The 21,725-nt window shown below is 34.7% G+C and overlaps 1 protein-coding gene across 1 annotated transcript in view; it reads right to left on the minus strand.

The window, feature by feature from the left end:
• Nucleotides 1-881: 881 nt before the first annotated feature.
• The window catches only part of TMEM144 (transmembrane protein 144), a 30,884-nt gene continuing 10,040 nt past the window's right edge, over nucleotides 882-21,725 (minus strand). Inside the window, exons 6-12 of the mRNA XM_004450792.4 lie at nucleotides 16,739-16,820; nucleotides 14,322-14,398; nucleotides 12,404-12,522; nucleotides 10,058-10,177; nucleotides 8,867-8,964; nucleotides 8,047-8,100; nucleotides 882-2,478 (exon numbers count right to left, since the gene is read on the minus strand). Of these exons, the coding sequence (XP_004450849.1) occupies nucleotides 2,395-2,478; nucleotides 8,047-8,100; nucleotides 8,867-8,964; nucleotides 10,058-10,177; nucleotides 12,404-12,522; nucleotides 14,322-14,398; nucleotides 16,739-16,820 (634 nt within the window). The 3' untranslated portion in view covers nucleotides 882-2,394. The remainder of the gene's footprint in view (nucleotides 2,479-8,046; nucleotides 8,101-8,866; nucleotides 8,965-10,057; nucleotides 10,178-12,403; nucleotides 12,523-14,321; nucleotides 14,399-16,738; nucleotides 16,821-21,725) is intronic.

The following is a 21,725-nucleotide window of genomic DNA, read 5'->3' on the forward strand; positions in this document are numbered from 1 at the left end:
GCAGTGCCCTCTCTGTACACAAAATGGCAGAATCTCTGTGACACAGATGAGATTAACAAAGAAAGAGGTGAGAAAGAAAGCTAAGCCAGAAAAAAAGAAAAAGAAATATGAGTGGGGAATGGGAAGTTAATACTTGGTACAGAATTTCTATTTGAGGTGATAGAAAAGTTTTGGTAGTAGATGGTGGTAACACTATCACAACATTTTGAATGTAATTGCCACCACTGAATTATATATTTGAATATGGTTAAAGGGAATATTTTAGGTCATATACGTATCAGAATAAAAAATTTTAAAAAAACTATAGAATTATACAGTACAGTGAGCCCTACTGTAAACTGTGGACTACAGTTAATAATATAGCTATAATAAAATTGTAACAAAGGTATCCAACTAATGAAGTACATGTGAGGGGGTGGTATATATCGGAACTCTGTACTTTCTGCATGATTTTTCTTTATACCTACAACTTCTCTAATAAAATAAATAAATATTTAAAATAAACACAAAATTTGTCCATAATAGACAATAAGGAAAAGTAAAGCTTCAAATCTTCCAGAGCGATAGGCATTTACTTCCTAAGGTGAGCAAAGGAAGTAGATTTGGTAATTGTCCATTTAGATAAACCTCTAAATACTAAGTTGTTTGTTGGGTAACCATTTTGAAAAAGCTTGTTTTTTCCACAGTTGTTACTAACACTATTATAGGCTTTGCCTGGTAGGAGAAACTAGTGTTAATATGATTTTTTTTTTTCATTTTTCTTCTGCAACTGCTTTATTTCACATTTAAACATTTACATATAAACTAGCAATTTCAACTAAAGAATAATTAAATGCTACCAAATATGAAACTCTAAGACTATATTTAAATGAGAAAATAGCTTTTGTATCATGTCAGTTTATCAGCATAATTGATATGAAATGACATTTCAAGTTGAAATTAAAAAGTTACAGTCAAATATTTTACTCATATTGGCAACTCAGAATTTAAATAGGGACACCCATACCATTGCTATGTTATAGTCATAGATAGAGGAAGAAGTATTAATATAATTGTTTGGATTTGGGGTGAGACAGAAGTTCTTACAAGGTTTTCTCCAATCTATTGATACATGTCTACCTTCTCAAATAACCATAACAACAGCTAACAATTTAGTGTTTGCCAAGTGCCAGACACTCTTTAACTTATTTTTACATATTTTAACTTATTTGAATCTCCCATGTGAGGTAGGTACTATCACTATTCCTACTTTACAGATGAAGAATCTGATACAAAGAGGCTCAAAAATATGTCCAAAGTCAAACAACTAAGAAGAGGTGGAGATAAGATTCAAACTAGAGTCCATTCATTTAAGCAGGATGCTGTTCCATCTCTTCTGCACAGCAATGTAATGTACTAACAGGAGAGAGTTTGTAGAATTTAGATTTCTCATGAGTATGGGAAGCACTGTGATAAACATTGTATTAGAATTTCCATTTTAGTTTTCATAAAGAAAGAAAACCAGTGTGTGTCATTTTCCTTTGCCTAGTGGAAACAACAAAGTAACACAAGGGAAAACAAGAAAACTACCAGTTACAACAGAGATTCTAAGAATTTCAGAAAAAAACAAATTATACGTTCAAAGGTTTGAGAATTTAAAATTCTCATTCTGGTAAGCTAGAACTTCACTTCAGTAACTCTAGAATTTTCCCCAAATTTGGAACAGTACATTTGTGTATATGTGCGTGTGTCTGTTTTATATGCTTCCTCAATGGTATAAAATTTTTGTTCTCTGAGGATGGATTTTATCTGAAGATAATCAAAATTATTTGTTAAGACGGGTGGATGAAGTAGAATGGGGCAATACTAATTTGAAGTGAAGGTAAGTTTTCACTAAAAATAATTAAATGACCTTTTGAACATTCCGTTAACAGCCTTTATATTTTCTTTATCTAGGATCCATATAATTTGGTATTAAATTCTATTATAGAGTAAATTTTTCTCCCCTAAGGTATTTCTGCCACTCTCAATTAATGAGGGTAGTAAGTTGGAAGTTTGGACTATAAAGTCTTTGTAAGTGGACTCCATATGGTTTTCTAGATTATGCAAGAGTGTTTACATATTGTGGTAAGAGGAGCCCTCTCAGATATAATACTGTAAGAATGTAGACATTTTAATCTCTCAGTTAAGTCCTACCTTTGTATAGTTCATCAGAAGAATTTTCCCTTTTTATACTTGATTGAAACTCAGTTTTCAATCTTTGTCACATTTGTGGGGAAAAAATCATTGACACACTTGAGGAATGGTTGCGATCCATTTGCAATATGAAAATGAACTCAAGAAGCATCATCTGTCCAGTGACTTGAGCAGAGGAGTTCTCTTAACCACTGCTGCCATCTGCTGGTCTTTTTATTGTTAGATCTTAGAAAAAGCCGTGCACAAAGTTCCAGTCAAGATGATAGAAAATGCAAATATCATTAATAGGTAGTTTTGTAGACCCTGAATAAAAAAAATAAATAAAAATTTAAAAACCTGTCATAAAAAACCCAAGTCAAATACACAAAAAGTACAAACTCTCAGGACTGCAAGGGACCTTACTCACCATCTGCTCTGACCACCCATACGCTCTTTTGTTACCTCTCCAAACAATCATCCAGACTCGCCTTGAAAGACTGCAAGGGCTTTACTAGTTCACCATTCAAAACGTACATGTGGACATTCTCTAAGTGCCGCATGTGCTGGGCTTAAAATAGTGAGCAAAAACAGTCATACGATATGCTCTAGGAAACTAACTTTCTAATATGGGAAGCAGAAATTAATCAAATAATCATATGAAAGAACATTATAAAGTGAGAAGGGTGTTAATAAGCTAAGTACTATGGTTGTTTGAGAGTGTATTATAAAGAAATACTACCTCATCTGGTATGGGGAGTAAGGAATGAGCTGCTAACCATAAATATTAAGGCTTTAGGCAAGGGAAACATAACAACACATAGAGATTCCGGATAGAAGGAATTTTATGTACAAATTTCTGTTGTGTAAGTATGATTCTTCCCAGGGACCAAAGGAAGGCCAGTGTAAATGGAACAATGAGAGTAGATTGGAGCAAGATGAGCTTGGAGAGCTATGTCCAAACATACAGTCATATTTTAAGTGATGTCAAGGCTTTTGGGTTTTATTTTTTTCAAGCAATTAAAGGAAAGGGAAACTGGGAATGGTGAAAAGATCAGATTTGCATTTTGCAAAGCCCACACATTTTTGCAGGATCGCAGGGGGCCAGAATAGATGCATGGAGACCAATAAGTAGGTACCTGCAGTCTTCTAAGGCAGAGATGATGAAGTACAGATAGGAAGGTGGAGCTGGAGGTAAATGGTGAGGAAGACACAGAAAATGAAGAATGACTGTTTGGGGTTAGGGATCTTAAAAATGGGAAACCCTGAGGACCACTTCCCAATGAAGCCCAGCCCATCTTTGGATTCAGAAAGAAATATCATCCTGTGTTAAGCAGAAATGTTTTATTTCCTGTAAATTCTATCTCTAGGGATCCAGATAAATTGATTCTAATATCTCTTCCCCAAGATAAGCCCTCAAACCTTGAAAAATAACTCTCTTGGATCCCCTAGGCATCTCTTTTTCTAGTTAATATTTTAGGTCCTTCAACCATTTTTCATATGAAATGGTTTCTAGCTCCCTTGCTGTCTTCACTGTCCCCCTCTGAATGGTTGACATATTGTCTCTACCCTTTTTAAATATAGAGCTCAATACTCTAAGGCAAGGTTTGAACATCACACAGTATAAAACAGCACTGGCACCTTTCTAATTCTTGATAGATAATCTAAAATTACATCAGATTTTTAATAAGTGAAATCATATAACACTATTAGCTTTTATTAAGATTAGTGCCGAATAATACATAGCCAAAACTCCCTAAAAATGTATAGCCCCTTTCTGCATCTTAATAAGGAAATGGGTCAGAGTGGATTAATTTAGCTGTTTCATACCCAGAATAGGTCTTCATAAGTTAGGCTGGGGCCAATTGTCTGTGTCACTATGAGCCTGAGCACTCCTAGAAGTCACTCTAATGTAAGTTCTACAAATGAAAAACAGCACCACAAAGCCAATACAGAGAAGCTTATTTTAAACACACACACACACACACACATACACTTGAATCCTGCATTTAAGGATTTTGGTTTCCTAACTTCTTATCTGCCCTGGACTAAGGAGTCACACTGCAGTTAAGACTGCAACTTTTACCTGGATACTAGTACCTGTACTGGTGCAGATTAGGTACTCAATAAATATTTATTCAAAGAATGAATACATTCAGGTGATTTCCAAACATACTTTGCGAAGTGAAAAACAATAATATAGGGGGCATCAATTACCAGTACTTTATGACCTAATTATGTGAATGCTTACTAGGCTTTCTATTTATTGTCTATGTAAGACAGAAGAATATGTATTCAGGGAGTAAAATATTTCCCCCCATCAGAATTGCTTAGTCTCCTTACTGAGCTCTAGATTATTGCGAAGGAAAAGATTTATTATATTTGGCCAATGGCAATGGTTTGACTAAAGCACATAGGTAAATATGTAATTTATTTATCCAGCTTTACGTGGCTAAATGTAAAATTCTTTTTTTTTTTAGAGTGAACAATTCAGTGGTAAATGTAAAATTCTAAAATAAACTTCCCAAAGAGTGACAGATATCAGATATCAAGAACATCAGAAATGCAAAGCATCCAACTGATGCATTGATGTCATTTAGACTGAACAAAATGATTAAACTCTTCCACTCAAAAGGTGCTTGGATTCTAGCCCAAGCCTTTGCTACTGAAGTTGTAGACTTGAATATGTGTTTTCAAGCACTGCTTCAAGATAATAACTGATAGGACTTAAAAGTCATAAAGATAAGCGATTTTGCTTTTATTGTTCTCTTTAGAGAGTTTTGTTTTTTTTCCTAAAAAATACTTTTAAGAACCTGATAGGATTTTACTTTTAGTGTTTAGTTTATGACTCTTTCTTAAACTGGTTAGCATGCAAAGTATTTAAAATTTTCCTTTATAGCAGCCCTCATGAGACAATTAGTCATCTGCAGCAAATGATAAGCACCTCTGGATATCCCTTACATTTTGTTGATAGGCAGACTTTGTTTTTTAACTCTATGAAAGGTCAAGAACCCAATGCTTTGTATTCAGCTTGTCCCCCTCTTTCAATATCTATAATTTTATCAGGTTCAATTTTTAAAGTAGAAAAGAGCAGGGTCAATTCTAATGTTCAAAACCTCTTATTTTATAAGGAAACTGTTCTAGCTAACCTAAATCAAATATGTTTCAGAAATATGGGGCAATTTACCTATTTTTACAGATTGATTTCACCCATCTTTAGAACCCATTCTCTAGTTCCAAAAAGAACTCCACTGGGATTTTACAAAAATCCCACTGAATGTAAATGGAGAGTACTTAACGAGTTAAAACAGTGAGTTTTTCCCATCAGGAATTTGGTGTGTCTCCCTACCCCTTTAGGACATCTTCTTTTATGTCTTATAGTAAATTTTTATAGTAAAATAAATGGTTTTATAAGCTTGATACATTTTTTTCTTAGATTTTTATAATTTTTGATGATATTTATTAATAACTTTTATAAAGGCTGATATATTGGAAAGGTATTGCTTTTATATTTACCATAAAAGTCAGCACTTTACTAAACTATCTTATTGGATCTTAAGATTCTCTTAAATATTTTAAACAGATAATATCTCAAATGATAATTTTCTCACTAATTTTTCTACATTTATTCTTATTTCTTATTCTTGTTTGCCAAACTGGGTAGGAGCTCCAGAAAATATTGAATAATAGCAGTGATGGAGAAGTCTTTGACTTCCAACTTACAGAGAACTCATGTTCCACAGTAGGTGTGCATTTGCTATTTTTTTAAAAAATAGATATCCTCTTTATCCTAGTTTTTTAATAGGTGGTTTTCTTAATTAAAAACTGGTTTTTAATTTTGGTAAATGCTTTTGAGTATATATTATCACATGGCATAATATATAATATTATTTATGTAATATTCTGTTTATATAATAATTGTAGTAAATTACCTTACCTAGTTTGTATATATGAACCATCTTTGTATTCCAGAATTAAACTCTACTTGGTCATGGCATGGCAGCAGATCCTTCTCCATTTGGTCTTTTTAAAGGCATTAAATTTTTTTTTTTAATTTGAATATCTTATAGTATCCTTTCAGAGGACTCTGAGGAATGAGCACTTGGCTTAATGGTAAGGATTCTCTCTTACAAGGGACATCTTATATATAGGTAAGAGGATTTTTAATTTGTATTAATGTTGCAGTAACAAAAATGCTTTATAAAAAATCTCTTCCTAGTGTGTACTATTTTATATCCATGATTACCAATAAATTATGATCATTTTCTAAAGGATCTAGTAAAAAGCATTTTATACTAGATAATACTCAATTCTTGAATAGAAATTATTATCCTTTTTGAGGAAGATGAAATATTTGCAGAGAGATTTTCAATACTATTTTTGGACACAGAGTTACTTTTTGTGGAAATTAACCCTAACCAAAATAAATGAGAAATGTGTATAAACGTAACTTATAGGTCTATAAAAGTTATAAGTTGTTCTTAAGTATTTTCTTTTTATCAGATCATGGTCCAAATATCTTCTAAATATATTTATTTAATCTGAGAATGTTCCTTGAATTATCAAATTATAGTTTTTAAAATAAAAACTTATTTAGAATGTTTGAAATTTATGCTTTAAATAAAAAATTGAACAATCATTTTAAGGATTTGTAAGGAATACAATTCTTTTTATGGTTCAGATTAGCAACAGCAGCTCTTCTTAGAATAAGAAATTATTTGCTCTTACAGCTGCTTATTAAGACAGAAAATACCACCTATCGTCTGTTAACAATGAATCTCCAGATTTATTTTGTGTTAATATTACAAAATACTGGTCACATACATTCTTCAACTGAAGACTTTTTCCACAAATAAGTTAAATGTGAAAAGTTCTGGGAAGCGAATGTGGCTCAAGCAATTGGGCGCCCACCTACCACATGGGAGATCCCCAGTTTGGTTCCCAGTGCTTCCTAAAAAAGACGAGTAAGACAGTAAGCTTACGCAATGGGCTGGCATGGTGAGCTGATCCAACAAGATGACACAACGAAGAGACAAAATGAGGAAACACAATGAGAGACACAACAAGCAACAGGTGGAGGTGGCTCAAGTGATTGGGCACCTCCCTCCCACATGGGAAGTCCTGGGTTTGGTTTCTGGTACTTCCTAAAAAGAAAATGAGCAGACACAGAGAGCACACAATGAACAGACACAGAGAGTAGACAGTGAGCACAAACAACGGATGGTGGTGGGGGAGGGAAATAAAATAAATCTTAAAATGTTCTCAAACATTTTTAATGAAAATACACATACACACTTGGTAGAATATTTGATGAATATAATATTAAACTGCCATCATACACATTTGAAAGGGAAATGGGCTGTCTGTGAGAAGTGGACTGTGGAGATGTGTTAGTAGGCACCTGTTAGCATGACGTATTCCTAAAAAGCTGTTGGTTTGATATGGAGGCTTTTGGGAGGAATGAGGACCAATAGAATTATCTATTCCCAAATTCCATTTGCCTCAAGGGATATTTTTATCTTTGGGAAGAAAAATATTTTGCCTTATTTATCTATCATATTTTATACTAAACAAATTTATCTCCATCATATTTTATTGGATTATTTCACTAAAATCACTTAAGGGAAATGAAAGTCAACTAAAGCATTGTCCTGCAGAGGGGGGCAGTGCAGAGAAACATGATGTTTCTTAGTAAGTATTATAAGTTTAGCTTTTTTTTCTTGCTGATCAAGCATGATTACATTTGAATATCTAACCAGTCAAATTCATTCATGTGTTGTCGCCCTAGGCTTAGGAGTCACATGCAGTTTTCAGAAACTAATGAAGACATAATATTAAATAACATTTTACATGAATATAAGCCTATTTTCTAAATTTGCTCTTTCTTGTACATACCTGTATTTCCTTAAGCATGAAGATACCCCACATTGCAGCTATAAATCCTGGACCCTTAAATAAAAATAAACTTTAATTTTATATTTTTTATGACTATATTCTATGTAAATATAGTAAATTGGGGCTCCACCTAGCAATTTAATCAAATAATTTCCTATTGTAAAATGAAAACAATATTTTCAAGAAAAACTGACCATAATCTGAACCAATTCAATACTAAATAAAACATTAAGTAACATTAAGTAAAAATTTAAGACTCCTTATAGCTTCTCTTCATGGTCTTCCTTTTTATTATTTTGATGGCCCTACAATATGCTATAGAATGCTTTTCTTTAATGTGATATATTTTATAATAAACAATATTTTAATAAATCAATTTTTTAAATTGAACTAGGTCCTTAGGACACTAGAAATGGAATTAAGAAGAAAATAATGCTTGAACAAACTTCTGATTTTAAATTGTGATAAAATACACAAAAGCATGTTTATATTTATAATTTTTATGCAAACAAGAAATAATATTGTTATAATTAGTCAATTATAGTGTACCCATAATGACATCAGATAAAATGAGCAAATAAAAAAGTGCCAGAATATGAAATATTACTGATTAACAAATCAACTAGGAGGAGATTAGAAATGTAACTTAGCAATCAAAGACACAAAGATTAAATAGTGTCAGTTTACCTGACCCTATCTATATCTATTGTATTTCTAAAGAATCAAATTCCATGACAGTCTTTAGTGATTCACCAAGAATGCTTCCGAGAAATTAGATTTACATTCAAAAAAATTTTGGAAAGACAATTCAGCTACTTACACCAGTGATTAATGGATAACTGACTGCGGCACTTAGGGAGTGATTAGCTATTAACCAACAGCAGGTAGCTATTGCCCAAAGTATTCCTGAAAGGAACCCTGAAACATAATCAATATCACACATTTACAGACCACATGTCTCTCCTAAAAAAAATCCACAGTATAGATACAACAGCAATATGAAAGTCCACATATAAATATATTCTTATCAATATGGTTGGCTAACATGGATTTTTAAGCTGTGTTTGACATCATTTTGGAAATCAAATAATTCCTCTGCTTTTAACTTCTGTGGGTTTAATGATCAATCATTTGACTTTATTGGCATTAAATAAAGTACCCAAAGTAGTTGAGTTAAGATGGGGTAGTAGAGAGGGAGCCTAGGGAAGATACTGAATCTGAACATCTGCAAACACCATTGACCCTAAACCATGAACATTTAAACAAAAGTGAAAAATTAGGATGATGCTAAAGCTAAGAAAAAAAAGAACCTAGCATTTAAATGAAAATACGAGTTAAATTTTCATAATTTAGCTAGGAATTCAGCAAATAGTCTATCACTTTCTATAACGTGGCATACTTTGGCTAAAATGAATCAGGCATTCAAAATCAATCTCTAACTTATACTTTATTTAGTTATTTTAAAAATTTTACTTGTGGACTTAACTGAATTAATAGACTCCTAAGTAAATGAGAAACTATGCTTTTACCATCAACGTCTAATGATTCTGTCCAAAAGCATGTGCATTGAAACACACACATTTTTTGAACCCTAAAACAATGTCTCCTTACTTTTTGGGGGCAACTCTTTCTCCAAACCTACAGAATCCTATTTGTTGATATATATATTTTTAATAGACTCACAGGACTCTGACTCTTGGAAACCTTAGATATTAAGAAGAAAGTAAATATTGATTGTCAATATAAGTTGATGGTCAACTTGTCATAAGAAAAAAACCTTGATTCATTGTTTAAGTTTTAGGCTCTGTAATAATGATCAGCATTTCACATCCAGTTTCTTGGTTAGTTGATGAACTGAGCTGAGACAATTAAGACAACCATGAACACAGACAAACAGACACACAGACACAGAGAAGATGGTTTGGTTTCCAGGAAATAATTATTCATGCTAAATGATTAGAAGATGATACATTTACAGAGTAAGAACATTTTCTGTAGTAAATATTCTTACCTGGTAAGATTGCTTCAGGATATAGTTTAGGGTTATTTTTCATGGCTATACAGTAGGCCAGAAAGTAGACTGTACTTGTGAGAAAGATGCCACTAAAGTGTGCAAACACATAGTCTAAATCTGAAAATATAGATTATAATACACTCAAACATCCCATTTTAGTCTTTTCAAATATATTTAGATTTCTGAAAAGAAATTAAACTCACAAAAATTAATCTCAATGTAAAGGAATGATAAATTATATTTTATCATCCTACTTTTCTACATGCTGTTTATATAAATTTTAATTAACGTATTTAAAACATAAAAACATTAGTAAATTAATTAACATGATCAAATATGAAAGGTTTGTTTTTATGATTATCTTGGAAAGCTAAAGAAACTGTACATTATACAAATATGATGTTAAAACCACCTTTTTAAGAATAGGTATTTATACCTAATTTTACTGATTCTATCAGTTGTCTAAATACCCAGATAGAAATGTGAGGTGTGTGTGTAAAAAATTGGGGTATTAATGGTCTATTGATCAATTTGTAGATAAGCATATCTGTTACAGATGACAGCCATACAGGAGGATATTCTGGAAGTTGTCTACTATGAACCTAATCATATGGAGGAGTTAGTCCTACATGATGATGGCACAATCTATGATAGGACGCAATGCCATTGTCTGTTAAACAGATGGTATCATGTTTACAGATGGGCACATTCCAGGTTCTGGCTAGGAATTAGACACTGCATTCAATGTTACTCTTACCTAAAAGTTTGGCAAAAATGAGTGGCCATGTATAGGGAGGAAAGCTTTAGGGACAAGGAGTTGTCTACCCGTCTAGAATCGTAGATCCTATTTCTGGATCATATAACAATAGATCCCTCTATGGACCACCACTAAAAGACAGCATACCATAGAGATTAAGAGCACAGACCACCTGGATGCAACTTATTATTCTACTACTCACTAACCTTGGGACTTGGGCAAGTTACCTAAAATAATCTCAATTTTATCAATTGTAAAGTGAGAATAACAATAGTATCAAGCTTATAAGGTATTGTTTTTTAATATAATTTTTATAGCTAAAGAGGCTTTATGAAGGTTAACTTGTATTGTTTGCAAAGTGCTTAAATAGTACGTAGCACATAATACATATTTGTTAAATAAATGGAAAAAAAATGCCCTTCTAGAAATATATTGAATCAACTGAGCTAAAGTGTGTCACTATCAGACTACATTCAGAACTGTCCTAAGAAACATCCCTAAGAACTTGTTCTATTATATAAGATTGTTGAGGACATTGTTTTTTTATGCCCCAGTACCAAGAACAACAGTACTTTTTGAGCAACTGGTTTTCATCTTGTGTTCCCCGAATTATGGGATTGATCTGATTTCCCTTGTGAACTAGCTATAGAAATCTTTCAGCCAAACTCATGCTTCATTTTTAGCAAGTAATCAAGTATGGAACAAAATGTTTAGACTTGTTTTTGTTTCTGTTTTATTTCCTCACTGTTGTTCTTACTTCTCTCTTAATTTACCCTATATTATTTTTGTAAGTTTTATCCTTTAAAAATAAAAGAATAAAATATTGAAAATATTTGTCTAACATCTTAACATTATCATAAAAGGCATAAGTCTATAAAAGGTTTGTGTACTATGCATGGGGCTGAATATAAAAAAGAAGAAGAAAATTATGGTATCTATTCAGGGCCTATCCATTCTCTCTTTTATTATTTCTTGAGTGTAAGTCCCATGTTTCAAAATAAAAATAGGACCCCCAAAGTAGATACTCTTTCATCCTCTTTTTACATTTCTACAGGGTCACTGCACACAGGGTTAGACTGCGCCTGAGGGATTAAGTCTATCACTAGAAACTAAGGTAATCAGGAAACACTATATTGGGCCTTTCAGTGCATTACGCTGTTCTTGAAAATAAAAAGTAATATCCTCTGACTAAATAAGCTATACTTTGACCTTTAGGAACATTTACTTGATTTCAAAGTACTATGTACTCTAGTTCAGAATTTTTTAAAGAGGAGAAAAATACGTATTTTCCCAGAGATCATATAACTGGAAAATAATCTCCAAATCTCTCTGGAAAACCTGAAACCATGTGTAAAGACCCAAGTAGTTGAAAGAACTCCTGACTGGAGTTAATTGTATTTGCATGTTAAAGATCACATGACCCTACTAAAACAGTCCTTTATTTATTACTTTTTATCTTCAATACTTATTCTAAAAAAGTAAGCTCCAATCTACTTACCAATACTTATTATTTTCACAGTTCCTTTTATAGCTTCATATTAATGAGTTTATTTATACAGTGAAATAAAGTAACTTATTGCCCTTACCGTACTGACTTGCCCCTGCATATATACTATCATTTCTTTTACTGTGGTCCTTGATATAAGTGATTGGCACAAAAGTAGTCCCATGAAGTATTCCGGATATCACTGCAAGACTACAGCCCCTTATAAAAACAAATAAATTACTATTAATCACGATCTAGAACAGTATTTTTGACATATGCACAAATTGAATAATAATTAAATGCCTCAAAATGTAAATCCCAAGCAATCATGCAGAAATTTCCCCATTTAAGCTCTATGACTGGGAGAAGTCAAAGAACTCTCCTGTGGTGCCAAAGTAGCATTGGGACTAAGTGAGAATTTTGCTTTCTGCTATTTAATTTTGGAAGTACATTATTTGTAGAAATGACAATGGATTATTATTATAAGCTGCCATTGCCTAGAATATTGCTGTCATTACATAGTCTACATAAATAAACTTGGTTCGCCAATTAAATTATGAGGTATATGAGGTCTGACACTATGCCTTATGCTTCTTTTTAAATACCCTATAACACGTAGCGTAGCTAGGGTAGAAAAAGTTCTAAAAATACTTTTGTTCAAAATAATCATTGAGATGCACAGACCCAATTACGTCCTGGTCAAAAAAATCTGGATATTTCAAATAAAACATTCCCTTATAAAGGAAGAAAATGTTTTGTTTTCAGCAATGGAGCCATGTAGACTCTTTGACTCAGGCCTCACCCACATGAAACAAGATTATTCAATGATTTTGGAAGGCAACGGTTAATATTTTGCAACAGTTCTTTTAACTTAATACAAAGGACAATAACATGAAACAGAAAAAAGTTTTGAGCCAAAAACTATTCCTTCTCAAGTTTAAAAACCCAAGAACTATGTTAATAATGCTTTAAGGAAAACGAGATAGTAGGAATTCACAGAGCTACCTTGGCAATGTGCTCTATTCCCCCTTGAAATCCCAGTGTCTTGGTGATTGACAGACCAGGCCTGGCTAATTATGTGACAATCACAAATATTTTTCTTAAACACTATTCCTTTAATGGAGGAGACACTTTTTGAAGAAGAAAAGAAAGTTTTGTTTGAGAGAGATGTTTTATTCTGAAATGTCACCTGCAAAATTTGCAACAGTTCTACCTTCCAAAGCTTGTTTGTTCATTAATAAATTCTGATATTTATCAGACACTTACTAGGCACCAAGCACAGCCTCTTCCCCACTATAAAAATAGTGAATACAGTGTCAAAGAAAAAGTTTTATATTTCTGAAGCTAAAGAAAGTGTCACTATATGAAGTTCAAACAACTGTTAATTGTACAATTCAAACTAAATACTATTCCACTATTACATATTTTCATTATTTCCTTGCCAATGGGGGGAAAAAAAACCCTAAAATATAGAGGCAGATGTTGAACTTAATTCTTCTAGTCCTCATGGAGACACTGGGGGCAGAACCCACAAGGACACAGAATATTCTACTATAACTGGCAATGAATGTCTCAGGAATATAAAACTGTCCAACACACAAGTAGAGGGATTCTTGATATAGGGCAGGCATCCTGGGCAGATCAGTACTGGAGAAGTGTGTTGCTTAGATTCCATTATGATTGTTGAGAGCATGCTGGTCATTATATACTCTGTCCTATACTAGCTTTTTACTTTAGGCACAAAAGTCCTGTAAAATGAGGGTTCTTTTGTCAACTACTTATTGGCTAGAGATACCGCAGTGGCTTGGTAATATCTTGGGACCTCTATATCTGAGCTCAAGTACTTCTGTATCTAAAAATTCAGTCGGGGACAAAGAAAACTTCAGGGAGCTAAAGGAAGTCAAAGCTTATGTTAACATTTTCATACTGAATTTAGACGAGTATCACTTCACTCTGATAATCCTTGCTTTAACCAAAATAGGAAAGAGTAATATAGCAAAGAAGTAATCTCTCCTTACATTATGTGGCATTGCTCTGTGGAAAGTTGATCCACCCAGGAACAATCACGACAGTTTTCTTGAGTTTGATTGATTGCCTATTGAAAATATTAGCACAAAACAAACAAAAAGAGCATTTAGTTGGTAATCACACTGATGACAAAAAGATTTCCAGTGTTTTTCTCTCCTCTCTCAAACATGCTTTAAAAATTGAAAGAGTTAGATACTATGCATTCTGATTCTGTAGACATCTCTTTGCTCCACTGTTTCTAGTTCTGTTTCTCTTCCACTTAGAATGGTTTGGCAATTGTCAAGTTCTCCATTTAAATTTTTCACAGTTTAATATACGGCTATTTTTGTCCAGCTATCAAAACTAACATTCATGTTTTATTTGCATATATAAATAATGTGTAAAGAAATTACAACCAAGGAAAAGTCAGACTCTCTGAATACGGAATGCCTAAAATCAAAACAGAGTTTTTATTTTTAGTTAGCTAATAAAATACTTTCCATCATGTTTGGACTAATATTCAAAGCTAGGAAATATTATGAGCAAATTCATAATATTTCTACTATTGAATGTAATTGTACATTTTAGTTGAACTTTTCTTGATGTTACATTCATTCCTGCTTTGGCAAGAGATAAACTAGGTTTACGAACTCTTTCTCACGGGCCATGTCAAGATGTCCTTTGGCAATAATCCTGTAAAAATGAGAAGATAATGAAGTATAGTTGAATGTAAACCAAACATTTTTATCTATCTTAAAACTTAGTTTTCTTAAATTCTTCCATCTTGCCTAAAAGAATCCAAGGAAGTTAGCTTGCTACATACTTTTTACCAAGGAGGTATATTTTATTTTATTGTTCTTTTTATTGAAAGGTGGTTTAGTTAGGCGGTGTCTGAATCCCTAAAGAAGGCAAGAAACACCAGAAACCTCCCATTCCCAACTTCTCCAATCTCCCTGAGTAACTGTACTGCTTGGAGATGTCTATGGATTTAATAAATCTTTTCTTTATTACACTTACCCTAATTCTTATTCAACTTTAGCATCCATTCAACTAAGGCATCAGTTGCCTCAGTTGATAAGAGTTTTGAAAGGGGAAGAAGGGAAGAGGATGAAAAGATTAATTTTGAAGTAAGGAGGAGAAGTATCACCTTCCCAGGAAGCACCGCTCAATGGGGATGCAAGGCATTGGATCCAGAAGACAGCTAGAAAGTATTGGGCCATTGGCAGGACCAGAGACTGGGTTCATGGCACCAGGGAAGGCCCCTGAAATCACTTTTTTAAAAAATTTTTTTATTTTTTATTTTTAAAGATACTTAGATTACATAAACGTTACATAAAAAATGTGGGGGATTCCCATATGCCCCACTCCCTAGCCCTACCACACTGTCCCACATTAGCAACATCCTTCATTAGTGTGGTACATTTGTTACAATTGATGAACACATATTGGAGCATTACTACTAAGCATGAATCATAGTTCACTTTATATTTTAAACTCTCTCCCACACATTTTATCAATTACAACAAGATATATAATGGTCTGATTCTGTCACTGCAATGTCATTCAGGATCATTCCAATGTCCTGAAAATGCCTCCATATTACACCTGTTTCCCTCCCTTCTCAGAAGCTCCAGTGGCCACTGCCTCCACATCAGGGATGAAAGTTCCTTCACTGCTGGAATAACAGTAAGTCTATACCAGAACAGGAAGTCTGCTCTAGTCCATCATTCATTCCCCAATCCTGAGGTTTCTGGGATGCTGATGCCCACTCCACCTCAACTTGAAATCACTTTTAAATACATAACCACTGGCATTTTGCTGTGCCTGGTCTCTTTTAAAGTTGTCCCTGTTTAAGCCAGACTTGCTACTACAGAGTAATTTAGATTCTACAAGATCAAACAGTGATTCCTTCTATGTTCCCTGTCTTTACCTTTGAGTGGAACAGGATATGGTAGGAAAGAGAGGCAGGAAAACAAAGGGAAGAATAAGTCAGATTCCCACTCTCACATAACTTGCCATTTGGTTGGCTTCCTCTCACCCATTGCTTTCATCAGGCATACTTGAAAACCTCCTTCCTCTTCTTTTTCTAAGTCACTCTCATATTCCTCAAAAGGATTCCCTATTCCTCCATTGTTGAAATCTGTTTACCATTCCAAAATATGGGGTTGTGTATACATCTCCTAGCAGAGATCTGCTGTTAATAAAATTAAGTAAAACATTGTGCTTACTGAGAAGCTTTACTAGGGAAATATTGATTGCTGCATAGACCTAGGCATAATAAACATGCTAAGATATTTTATATAACCCCGATTGAATAAAAAAAGAAAACACCTTCTCATCTGTGTTTCAAATCTATGCATTTTCCTTTTCATCTGAATTTTACGTTTCAAATCAAGTTATTTCTTATACTGTCATATACCATACTCACATGCTCTGTGATTAATGGTGTGGTATCTGTGGTACATGTATTACTTGGTATTCCACTTTTGATGAACAAAAATATGAAAGCACTGTAAAGAAAAAAGAAAAATACATTTTAGTAATACTTATCATATTCCTGGTTCATAATCGAGATGCCTGATTATCAAGAGAAAACAGAGTTTAAATAATCAAGTCACAGGAAGCGGACTTGGCCCAGTGGTTAGGGCGTCCGTCTACCACATGGGAGGACCCCGGTTCAAACCCTGGGCCTCCTAACCCGTGTGGAGCTGGGCCATGCGCAGTGCTGATGCGCGCAAGGAGTACCCTCCACGCAGGGGTGTCCCCTGCATAAGGGAGCCCCACGCGCAAGGAGTAGACCCCGTAAGGAGAGCCGCCCAGTGCGAAAGAAAGTGCAGCCTGCCCAGGAAAGGTGCCAAACGCACAGAGAGCTGATGCAGCAAGATGACGCAATAAAAAGAAACACAGATTCCCGGTGCCGCTGATAGGATAGAAGTGGTCACAGAAGAACGCACAGAGAATGGACACAGAGCAGACAACTGGGGGAGGGGAGGGGAAAAAATTAATTAAAAAAATAAAATAATCAAGTCTAATGATACAATCATGATTTCCAATCTTCCCTTTCAGTGGTCCTGCCATTTCTCCAGAACTGCCATCCTCTTTGATGCTTCTTATCTTCCTTAATTGCAACAGGTTAAAAGCTATACTCATAAGCATTCCCCCCAAATCAGATCTGTTTCCTGATACCCTTGTTTCAGTCAACAGTCTCCTCTTTTTCTTTATTCATGCTTAACCCTAGAATCACAAAGTAAGAGAAATACATATGAAAACTACATAAATGATATTTCTCACTTATTATTATTTTTTATAGGGAAATGGTTTGTTTCTTTTTTTTTTTTAAGATTTATTTATTTATTTCTCTCCCCTCCCCCTGCCCCAGTTGTCTGTTCTCTGTGTCTATTTTGCTGTGTGTTCTTTTGTCTGCTTCTGTTGTTGTCAGCAGCACGGGAATCGGTGTTTCTTTTTGTTGTGTCATCTTGCTGCATCAGCTTTCTGTGCGTTCAGCACCTTTCCTGGGCGGGCTGCACTTTCTTTCGTGCTGGGCGGCTCTCCTTAGGGAGGGCACTCCTTGCACGTGGGGTTCCCCTACACGGGGAACACCCCTGCATGGCAGGGCACTCCTTGGACACATCAGCACTGCGCATGGGCCAGCTGCACATGGGTCAAGGTGGCCCAGGGTTTGAACCGTGGACCTCCCATGTGGTAGACGGACACCCTAACCACTGGGCCAAGTCCGCATCTCCATTTCTCACTTACCATATGTACAAACATTCAAACACTGTATGACACCTTCAGCTGGCAAAACTGATGATGTGAGTGAAAAATAGTACAACCCTCAGGGAGGGGAAACTGGAGTTATCTACAAAACCACAGGTACGTCTACTCTTCGCCTTAGCAATTTTACCTCAGATGAAATGACTTATAAGCCCACATAATGGAATACTAGACAGCTAAACCAAATGAATGAGGATGCACTCTATGCTCTGACACAGAAAAATCTCCAGGACATATTTTAAGAGGAAAACATACACATTTAAGCCCAGTGCTTTATTTTTCTCTTTAATGTCTCTCTCATTATCTTTTCTTGTCCAGTATCTTTGAGATAGATGCCTCAATTACTCTTGTTTTGCTTGTTGTTTGTTTGTTTTAGAAGGCACCAGGAACCGAACCCGGGACTTCCCATGTGGGAGGTGGGCACTCAACCTCTTGAGTCATTTCCGCTCCCTGCCTCAATTTCGATTTTTGGTCCATGCAAAGATGTTAAATTATATTAAAACATTAACAAGAAAAAGAACAACTTTGGTATAATTTGGCTTTATTCCCTTTTTATAGTTTTGAATACATTAGAATGGTTCAAAAGTTAAAACTACATAAGAAGTTTTCAAAGTACGTATGGTACAGCTAGATGCAGAATAATGCATATAGTATGCTATCTTTTGTACATAAATTCAAAATTTTCTAGTTGCCTTTAGCTTAGTATTTTACTTACTTTAAAAACTTTGAATGGTTCCATATTCCCTTTCATATGATATTTAACTTTCTTTTGTTATTTTTATTGCTCTCTCCATTATATATCACTGAGCCAGTCTAAACATTATTCTCCACATGGCCTGTATTCCTGACTATTCCCTGCTCCAAGTTTCCTAACACTCCCAATATTTTACAGCTACTTTCCCGTTTGTGAGTCTTCCTTAGTTGGATATACTACCTACTCTCCACTTTCTATACAAATTAAAGCAGAATTGAAATGCTGACTGTGAGAAGAAAACATCCCCTCAGGCCAGTCCCCCCCAAATCTTTCTCTTCTGATGAATTCCCATAACAACTGAGCATAGTCAAGACACAATCCTATACATTCTTTTATTTTTTTTCACTTAAAAAAACATTTATTGAACTTTCCTCTCTAAAGATTTTCTAGGCCAGTAAAGGATAGGAATGGGCATCTTAAAACTCCTCCAGGGTCCTCAGATTACTTACTTCTTGGTAAAATTGAATGTATATAACATAATTATATATGTAATTGTTAATTAAATATGTGTATGAGTATGTATATATATGTGTATGCTATATATATATATATATGTAATTTGCAATGCTAATAATACTAAACATTGCAATTGCATATATTCCTCACAATTTTATAATGAAACACTCTACTTTGTATAGACTTGTTTTTCTAATAAACAATACAGTATGATATGTTAGAAAAACATGAAGGCTAGAGATAAGGGTCCTTAATTCTTTCTCAACAGATGTATGACCCTCAGTGTATCATTTAACCTTCTTAAGCCTCACCTTTCTAATTCATCTAAAAAACTGGGATATATCCACTTTACCGAGATGCAATGGGGGTAATGCATCCAAAATTCCCAGTGTATTGTTTGGCACGTGGTAATGCCTTAAACATGTATCTGCAGAGAATCTTTACTAAATGAGAGAAGGGAATGCCAAGTATAGAAAAGAAATTAAGACTAACCTAATCTGTGATGGTTTGAAGTTTTATGTACCCCAGAAAAATATGTTCTTAGAAAGTTAATCCATTCCTGTTCGTGTGGACCCACTGAAAGTAGGATCTTCTGGTGAGTAGTATGTTAAGATGTGGCCCAGCTCATTCAGGGTGGGCCTTAATCCTCTTACTGGAGCCCTTTATAACTGGGATTAAATTCAGAATAAGAGAGAGAAAGCCACAGAAGCAAGAAGCTGAAAGCAAAAAAACCTGGAAGAGAAGGCAGAGACCAGTAGACACCACCACAGTGATCTGTCTCCTTGGGCTCCTCCCGTGGCTTGTACTACTAATGTGTCCGATTTACCCAGCTATAAGGTCTCCAGTCCTGTTGGATTAAGGCCTACCCTGATTCAATCTGAGTCCACACCTACAAGGGTAGGGGTGTGGTAAAATAATTGTGTATCTCAATTAAAAGGCATGTTCTTAATTCTTGTTCCTGTGAGTTTTAATCCATTTATAAATGAGCCTTTTATAAATGTTATTATTATGATAGTTAGGGTGTGGCTAAATGAATCTATATGGGTCTTAATCCATAGTATTAGAGGCCTTATAAAGAGAAGAAACCAAAAGCCAGAGGCAAAGAAAGCCACAGGGAAGAGCCAGAAACCAGAAGTCATTGGGAACCAGAAAGAAAACAAAAGGAGAGATAGATACAAGCCACGGAAGCTCAAGGAGTATAGCAAGTTAGCACCAGAATGTCACAGACTTTGGGGAGAAAACATGGCCATGCTGACACTCTGAACTGGGCTTCTGGCCTCCAAAACCACGAGTTTATAAATATTATTATTTAAGCTAAGCAATTGTATAGTTTCATGGCAGCCTGGAAAAGTAAGCTAAGGGGGTAGGACTTGAATATGTCTTTGTAGGGGATTTGATTAAGTCTACCACAGATTGCACAGTAGACCCCAAAGTACTTGTTATTACTACATGAAAAATACATATACCCCATTCCAATATCCTAAAAGCCTTAGGCTATTTCAGTAACTACTTGAAGTCGAAAATAATAAAAAATCATTAAGGGTATAGTCTCTCCTAGAACAAAATTCCTCTCCACCTTTGAAACCTGGAAAACAAGTTATCTTTTCATCCATGGTTCTGAACTTGAAGTCATTCTTTCTTCATTTGTCTCTTCTCTGTCCCTTTTCATCCAGGCTGGCAATGTTTCTGCTCATACAAAATTCTCAATAATCTTGTGGTTTTGCAATAAGATTTTAAAGGGGGTTCAAGGCAGGCAAAAGGATCGTCTACAGATCTTTCCTGGATAATTGCATCAACAATCTTGACTTCCTCTGAGATGGTTGATTGGCTCCATGAGTTACATGCCTTTTCTTAGCAAATGGCTATTTAGCCATACCCTCTGTTCCCGTGGAGCCCTGTTCTCTGTGGACTCACCTCCCCAAAGCTCAGAAGGGGTGCTGTTAGTCTTGGAATATAATATCTGGATGGACTGAAAATTTTCAAAATACAAAGTGCTGGTTCCTTAGTGCTTAAGAATTCAATCCTCAGTTTGCTCTTTCCTTTCACATTTCTTATAAGCAGTCAGAGAAACCAGAGCACACCCTTCACACTGTGCTTGGCAATCTCCTCAGCTAAATTCTATCACAGATCGTGATGGTTAATTTCATGTGCCAATTTGGCTAGGTTATGGTATCTAGTTGTTTGGTCAAGCAAGTACTGGCCTGATTATTACTGAGAGGGTATTTTGTAGATGGATTTAGTCAGTTGATTGCACCTCTGGCTGATTTAATCTATAATCAATAAAGGTGACTGCCTTCACCAGTGAGGGGAGTTGTCTCATCCAATCAGTTATAGGTCTTAGTGAGAAGTGAGGATTTTAGAAGTCAGAAAGAAAAATTTCTGCCTCTTCTTTATCCAGCCTTCTTCCCCTGGGAAATATACCTTCACTGGA

Source organism: Dasypus novemcinctus, chromosome 1 (genome assembly GCF_030445035.2).
Source record: "Dasypus novemcinctus isolate mDasNov1 chromosome 1, mDasNov1.1.hap2, whole genome shotgun sequence".
NCBI classification, from domain to species: Eukaryota; Metazoa; Chordata; class Mammalia; order Cingulata; family Dasypodidae; genus Dasypus; species Dasypus novemcinctus.